Source organism: Triticum urartu, unplaced genomic scaffold (assembly GCF_003073215.2).
Source record: "Triticum urartu cultivar G1812 unplaced genomic scaffold, Tu2.1 TuUngrouped_contig_5510, whole genome shotgun sequence".
In the NCBI taxonomy this organism is placed as follows: domain Eukaryota; kingdom Viridiplantae; phylum Streptophyta; class Magnoliopsida; order Poales; family Poaceae; genus Triticum; species Triticum urartu.
Window position 1 is genome coordinate 1,990 of NW_024116191.1, and position 8,097 is coordinate 10,086.

Sequence of the window (8,097 nt, forward strand, 5' to 3'; positions counted from 1 at the left end):
AATTCTCACACATACATATGTGGGTAGGGATTGCTCAAAAAAAAACTATGTGTAGGGTGACCATCCTAAGAAAAATCCGAATGGCTTCGATGCTCTGTTGTTTCTTTATTGTATGTCATCGTCGTGCATCTTTGAACTCAGTTTTATCTTTGCTTTTGTTGGACCATTTTAATATAAGTACTTCCGAAGCTGCAAATACTTGCACGGCTGGCTGTTCCTTCTCTCATTGTTTTGTATTCACCTGCTCACCTAGAACGAACTAGGTCCCTAGCTTTAACATACTTCTTTTTAAACAAGAGTTGAACAGACTTCCGCTCGAATTTTTACTGTACACAACCATTGACTCTAGGGACCAGAGTTGGATTAAGCTAACAAACTATGTACAACCACAAGGTTATTTATTCTATCTGGTAATTAACTGCACGGCCACGCTGTTGTCCATCGATATTCACACATCATCCTAGAGCACAGTGTGCGCTGTACGTACATGTGCAAGACTACAGCTATATAAGCACATCCCTTCCACCCATAGTTGACAGACCAAAGCACCAACAAGCTAATTGTAGTACCAGTAAGCACTAGTCGAGCAGATCATGGCCATCCCAAAGGCATTGCTTCTTGCCATCCTAGGCAGCATCTGCTTATGCAGTAGCACCGTTCTATCAGCTTGCGAGCTTGGTGACGCGGCCATGGTGGAGAAGCATGAGCAGTGGATGGCGAAGTTTAACCGTGTTTACCAGGACGGCACCGAGAAGGCGCAGCGGTTCGAGGTGTTCAAGGCCAACGTTGCCTTTATCGAGTCGTTCAACACCGGAAATCACAAGTTCTGGCTCGGTGCAACCAGTTTACCGACCTCACCAACGACGAGTTCAGAGCAATCAAGACCAACAAGGGCCTCAGAAGGAATGATGCTAGGGCTCCAACCGGGTTCAAGTACAACAATGTCAGCAATGATGCGCTTCCAGCGGCAGCTGATTGGAGGATCAAGGGCGTTGTCACTCCTATCAAAGACCAAGGCCAGTGTGGTAAGTAAATTTAGGTAGTATGTATATATCGTATTCTCATGATAACTGAAATTACACTAAGTACGTCAATATTTTTGTAGGTTGTTGTTGGGCTTTTTCAGCCGTGGCTGCAACCGAGGGCATTGTGAAGTTGAGCACAGGGAAGCTCGTCTCCTTGTCTGAGCAAGAGCTAGTTGACTGTGATGTCCATGGTGTGGATCAGGGGTGCGCGGGGGGGGCGAGATGCACGACGCTTTCAAGTTCATCATCAAGAACGGTGGCCTCATCACTGAGGCCAACTACCCATACACTGCACAAGACGGACAGTGCAAGACTAGCACTGCAAGCAACAGTGTTGCAACCATCAAGGGCTATGAGGATGTGCCCGCCAACAATGAATCTTCTCTTATGAAAGCCGTGGCTAACCAGCCTGTATCAGTAGCTATGGACGGAGGGGATGTCATATTTTAACACCTCTCTGGCGGGGTGATGACCGGCTCCTGCGGAACTGATTTGGACCATGGGATAGTAGCGATTGGTTATGGCATGACGAGTGACGGAACTAAATTTTGGCTGCTGAAAAACTCATGGGGCACGACATGGGGCGAGAGTGGGTACCTCAGAATGGAGAAGGATATTTCCGACAAGAGTGGTATGTGTGGCTTGGCCATGCAACCTTCCTACCCAACCGAGTAGGGAAATACATTGCCACATATATCTACAAATATTACATAAACACACCGATTTTTATCTATATATATGTACCTTCCATTGCACTGCGTTATTTTCCGGTTGTAAAGTCGTAAATGTTTGGTAAATATATATAAAAAAAAGATAAATGACTTTGAGCTTAAATTCTCTACGGTGTTGTTTACACGAAAATCCCTCTTGTTAGAATCCATTCACTGATTGGACCCAGATTTGTTATTTCAAAAATGAGAGAGCATCCTCGATCTTTGCATTGATCAATGCACACATCCCGCATATATTAAAGATATGCATTAACTGTATTTCCCTAAAAATAAAAGGACACAATAATAGGCAACAATTTATGGGCAAAGTGGTATTAGTCAACGCGACATGTGGGCATGTCAAACCTAGGTTGGAGCATCCAAGCTGACACACCTAGAATACTTTTGGGACTTTCCGATGCACTTAGTCTCTAGGAAAACATTACACTAATTTAGTACATGTCCATCCATTTTGGACATGTGAGAGTTCACAAAATAATTTTCTGTCCCACTTTATAGATAAACCTTACAAAGCAGATCAAAGAAATCTAGGCTAAAACAAGACGGGCAGCGCTAACACTACACAAGGAATGCACTACTGGACGTCGTTGGCTTGCCGTCGAGCAGAAGTGCAAGAGTAGCAGGACCACAACTAGAAGCTCCAAAAAGTCTACAAGCAAACCCCTGTCTCTAGGATGAAATCATCGAACTTTGTCGCAATGCCTCCACAAAAATTGTTGTTGGAGAGGGCCCTCTTCCGAGCGCCAACCCTGTAGGCGAGCTATTTGGACCAAGGTGGCTGATGAAATAGTGTATGTTAGGAGATAAACGAGACGGCCAAACGCTGGAGCCGAGGATGCTTCATCTCGGTCTCGGGATCCAATCCTGCCCAAACACGTCTCCACACCATGAGACCTAAGCTCTCTATTGATGCCCCCAATATGGTAATGACGCAATGAGTTGTCACCAAGTCTAGCAATGGACATGGTTTTCCCTGAGCACGGACAAGGCGATGGAGGCAGAACCATGAAAGCACCCCTCGGACTAACGTGAATCACGCAGGCATCGTCGGTAGTGCCACCGAGAAGCGCCTGGGTTTCACTCGGTACCTCTCTTACTTCTTGCCTGGGAACCCTGGCCCTGACCCTTATGCCTGGACAGCAAGTAATGGATGGCCTAAATGCAAGTTGTTGGCACCGAAAGCATCAACGTATGGGGAAAATATATGGAGCTCTCATGTCTAAAAAGTTAACTTTAAATGTTTCAAAAGATTTGAATTTTCTGTGAATGTTCACAAGACATGTGGCTGTGACCTCTAAAATAACAGACCCAAACTTGAAATACACACTGAGAAACAAAAAAGAGAAAATTGATGTAAATATTGTCATTTTTGGAGTTGTCTTTTTGTGACACTATTCATGCTGAATTTGTCTTTTTTGTTCTCAGTGTGCATTTCGAGTTTGAATATGAACTTTTCATAGTTCATGGACTCGTGAATTGGGAACATTAAAAAAATCAAAATATTCAAACATTTGGAGTGACTTTTAGACATGGGAGCACTGGATATCCTCCTCAACTTATGGTGGGAGGACACCGAGTGAACCTAGTTTTCGGGATAACCAAACAGAAGGAAGAGGATCAGCGGAGCACGGAGTAGAATAAGCACGATTAGATGTGCACGTAAGAGTGTGTTGCACATGCAGTATAACTCCCAATTGCCATCTCATGTAAATATACTATGAGAAGTCTCCTTATATATTGGTCCAAATCTTTGTCCATTGACAACATGTGACTAAACTACCACATGCTATTCCATTATTGACTTCTCTCCATATCATATACAGTATATAGCTAAATAGTTGACCATGACTGTGTCAGCTATGTCAACTCAACAAGCCACAATGCATGAGAAAAGACCACCATAACATGCATAGTTCCTGCTACTTATATTTGGCAAATATCCTACAACTATGCAACAATCAAATACAGTAAATTTATGTATAATTTTGTTTTACTTATATTATTGATCCAAATACTAATGTTACATACAACAAAACATTCTTGAAATAATTGAACCAATCCCCTCAGCAACGCACAGGGTAGTATTTCTATTTCCTGAAATTTTGATGGACCATGACCCGTTGGGATTCTTACACATCAATCGGCGGGTAAGGTGACCGCCCTAAGGAAAGTTTGAATGGTTTTGTTTCTTTATTATTGCCGTTATCGGTTGAACAAAGCTTGAGCGGTCGTCTTCAATCGGTTGCACCTAGAGTCAAGAGTACTTTGCTTTCACGTGCTGCAGTGCGCACCAAGTATGTGTCCGGGTGAAAAGATTAGGAACTCAATGTTAAAAACAATATCCATAGACCCCAACATAAAGCACAAATTGTCGTAAGTTGTCTATAGCCCTAATAGCTATTTCCCAAACATATTAGAAATACTACAAGGTGGTGGAAGATTGAAAGGCACATAAACTACTCATCACGCAGGTGGGCAACAGGGCATGAGAGAAAACAAGATCTCTTTATTGTTTCTTCTTCGTTGCAATGGCAACACTTTTACTTGATTTTCTAATGGGTTAATCGGATTCATGCCACTTTGCGGGATTTTCTTTTGTAAGGATCGTCCCCATCATAGGTACCATATAACGATCTTAATCTTAAATGTCACCTTTGAGTTTCTAGATATGTTTCACCCCAATTGACTGTTCGTATTCATCATATCGGCATACATGCATTGACTGAGGAAGACCCAAACGAGTGGAGGCTCCACCTAAACACATCGGGTTCTTGGTTTAGATGATGCGCAAACATTTCACTAATTGAGTCCACCTAAAGCTAACATTTAGCAGTGCAATGATCACGACATCGGCCACTGTTGTGTGCTGTGTTTGGGTGCCGCTATTAACTCTCATCACACCTTTCCTAAAGGGAGAGTCATTAAGTATCATCCTAACTCAAACGGTGCAAGGTTTCCAAATTGTTCTCTCGGTTCTTGTTAATGTGTTCATGTGTTTGTATTCAGTTAATGTTCACTCTGAATGTCAACACCCCGTCAAAACCTACACTAAGTTTATTCTTTGAGGTCGTCTGCCTCCCTGCTTTCTGTGCTCTCAAGTTCTCCTTCACCATTCTTGTGCGCTCACTCGGTCACAAACTCACGGCAGTGGAAAGTGCAAGGACCATGCCTTCTCGTGGATGCCATCCAAGAGATCAGCGAGCGGTCATTGCCACTCATTAGAATTTTCGAATGAATTAGCAAGGAGAATACAGAGCTAAAAGGAATAGAACCATTGGCACAATAAAAGAGGTTTACCAAGCATACAACTTGAATGTACAGCGATCAACGTCATCAACAGTAGCTCAACCCCTGTACGCTGATGGCGCAGGTGAAGAACAGGTTGATCACATGATGACTGTTTTCACGGGTTGACACTTACCTTACGCGGAGTACGTACAAATGACAATAACAATAATGAAAAGTATGTATATGGCCTCAACAGCAAACACAGCTCACAGCATTCCCAAAGACAAAAACCCAACAACAATACAGTCACAGCAGAAGAGGGCAACTACAACGATATAGAATCGTAATGCCTAAGTGCCTACCTCGCAAATAACCTTGCCTATTGTGCCTGCTCGGGTACAGGCGCAACATCAGTGGCCTCCTCAGACGGCTTGCCTGGGTCCTCGTTGATCGCCTCATTGACGCCGAGCACTTCATCCATCAGGTCGTCTTCCGCGGCCATGTCGTCCACGTCCACATCATCATCCTCGTCATTGCCACCGTCGGGGATCCGCCGAGCCTTTGGGCCATGCTCCGCCCTGTGCGTGTCAAGCTCCTTGTCCATTTCCTGCATGTTAGCAGGCACGTTCCCCCTCCGAGCATTCCGGGCATTCTGAATCCTTTCCAGCTGCCTCTCAACATTAGACAGATACTGCTCCTCAACTTGCTTTTGGAACTGGGTCAGCTCCGTTCTGCGTACAGATTTCCATTCTTCAAATACCTGCAATGATTGATGGGAGTTAGGTTCGTCTGGATTGACCAATCCAGAAGACAACTGGCGATTTCAAAGAATATAAATAATTTTGTCGTGTAAGATTGAAGGTGGCCCCAGGAAAACATGCAAACAGATGCTGGAAAATAGGACTGTTATGATTTATGTGATGTTCTCAATCCATTTTTTGCATTTGGCAAAAAAAAAATACTTGCAAGTAATAGGTAAGGTCACCATGAGCCACCATGTTCCTTCACCTCGGACATCAAAAGAAATCACAAAGCTGCTCCTGAACGAAGTGAATTCTCACATGTGCAAATGATGAACTGAAGCTTAAACACGCCAGAAAGTTCCCCAGTAAATTTTCGAATTCATGGCATGATGATGAACTACAGCATAATTTTGCAGCAGTGCCGTTATGGGTGACTTCATACTCAATCTTTTTGTGCAATGTAATTAACATTATCAAGAAAATATAATACAAAGGTAAATACCACAACATCGTGTCTGTACTATCAAGACCAGCCACAAGCAAGTTATCATAGTTCCCGCGAGTTGCCAGGTTCTTGAGTGAACAGGGAACTCTCACCAATTCAGAAAGGCGTTCGTACTTTTCTCTCCTCTGATAAATATTTCATAACAGAGTATTTTTCGCAACTCATTGATCTGCTTAGTATTCACCACAAAGCATACAGAGGCTGCACTCTAGTGGTTGACTGATAGATAGTCTAAAAGACACGAACAGCACAGCAGCAAAAGACGATGTTGAATCTATTGCTGCCATTTTCATTCCGTGCATAGCTGAGGTGTTTCAACTTCCAAGTACGTTGAATAGATATAAAGGGACAACTATAAAGGCAAATCATCCTTCAAACATGTGCAGATCATGCAGTTTGTTTATTTTTTATTCCTCGGATCATAAAGTTTTTTAGTACTAACTTATAAGAAAATACCTTTTCCTTGTTTTGCTCAACAATAACCGGATCATCAACTATTGGTTTAGCCGGCATGTAATAAATAGCTGGTTCAGCTTTTGTCCTGCAAATACAAATGGAATCAAACAAGAAACAAACATATATAGTATAATGAGTGGATATGGAAACCCCTATAGACATCAAACATCAAGATTTGCGTACAATCAGAAACGCATCTTCCCTCAATTTAATTGTCAATATGGATACTTTTGGACCAGGAATAAAAATAACCTGCAGCATGCACAAAATAAGAACAGACTCATCAAAAAGCAAGCAGAATCCAACTATGCAAACAAGCAGCACAATGGAAGGAAAAGGGATAGTGATCATTTATCAAAGTCAAAGTGAAAAATGGAAAATGACATAAAGCAGTGAAGTTACCTTAAGAAACTGGACAGCTTTTTGTGATGCTCAGACCACTGAATGTACAATAGCTCCAACCTCTTTTCTTCTGCCTTAGCAGCTACTCGAGCACGGAGCGTCTAAATAAGAGCATCTCAGGGTTAAATCATTTGGCATACAAACACAACCAAGTTAAATGAGTGAAATTAAAAAACAGATGCATGTCACAGAAAAGTGAGCGGGAGATTACCATATCACGCCTACGCTTCTCAGCTGCTTGCTCCCGTTCTTGCTGCCGCAATCTTTCACTGTCCTCACGAGCCTTTTGATCAGCCTACATTCAACCGATCATTTCAGTATTTCCTGACATCTTAGAGCTAATATTGAGAATACAAAAAAATGCAATATGATCATCTGCGAGGCATGTAAACTTCCAAGAGAAAACACTAAATTATGTTCCCTCAGAAAAGAAATACTGAACCCCTCAAAGTTGGAAAAGATCATTGATCTCCCTCAGCTCTTAAGTTCAGTTAAGAATAGTTCAAGAATTGCTAGAGTGGCAACTGACACCCATGCTACATATTTTATATCTATTCGGATCTTCTACCCACAGGTCCTTCCCCATGTTTGACAAATAAATGATGCAACCACACATGTAAGATAACCAAATAAGCAAACAGTACACAGGGGAAAAAACATCTGGACACAAGACAAGTAACAATAAACATTTAAGTAAAAAAAACTTTGAAGTGACTAAGGGTTAATGTCAAGACCTCAAAACCAACTGCAAGCCACCTGAGTTAATTTCCATTACTGTAATACCAGCCTAGAGGCTTCCATATAGGGCCTGGCCCATAGGCACACCAGGCAATTTTCAATATGAGAACCAAATAAGAGAATAACAATTTATTTAGCTCATAGCACCCTGTGTATTATTTGAGTGGCTAATGATTAACAAAATGTATAAATATAGATAAGTACCTTCTGCTGAGCCTCTGATCTACGCATAAAAGCCTCTGAGTTGGAAAGTTTTTTGTTCTCCTGCT

The 8,097-nt window shown here is 42.2% G+C and overlaps 1 protein-coding gene and 1 pseudogene across 1 annotated transcript; one reads left to right on the plus strand and one right to left on the minus strand.

Moving 5' to 3' along the window:
* Nucleotides 1–593: 593 nt before the first annotated feature.
* LOC125529313 lies at nucleotides 594–1,700 on the plus strand (annotated as a pseudogene).
* Nucleotides 1,701–5,192: 3,492 nt separating this feature from the next.
* LOC125529314 (pinin-like) lies at nucleotides 5,193–8,091 on the minus strand. Its single transcript, XM_048693728.1, has 5 exons — nucleotides 8,033–8,091; nucleotides 7,302–7,385; nucleotides 7,091–7,191; nucleotides 6,689–6,773; nucleotides 5,193–5,744 (listed from the first exon to the last, which is right to left on the minus strand). The coding sequence occupies exons 1-5, from the start codon at nucleotides 8,057–8,059 to the stop codon at nucleotides 5,364–5,366; spliced, it is 678 nt and encodes a 225-aa protein (XP_048549685.1). The 5' UTR covers nucleotides 8,060–8,091; the 3' UTR covers nucleotides 5,193–5,363.
* Nucleotides 8,092–8,097: the final 6 nt, after the last annotated feature.

Excerpts from the sequence above, each read along its gene's own strand:
- LOC125529314 (XM_048693728.1), bottom strand. The coding sequence starts at position 8,059 with ATGCGTAGATCAGAGGCTCAGCAGAAG. Across the intron at positions 7,386-8,032 it reads GATCAGAGGCTCAGCAGAAG|GCTGATCAAAAGGCTCGTGA; the intron begins GTACTTATCTAT and ends GGTTGAATGTAG. Across the intron at positions 6,774-7,090 it reads AAGCTGTCCAGTTTCTTAAG|GACAAAAGCTGAACCAGCTA; the intron begins GTAACTTCACTG and ends TTGTATTTGCAG.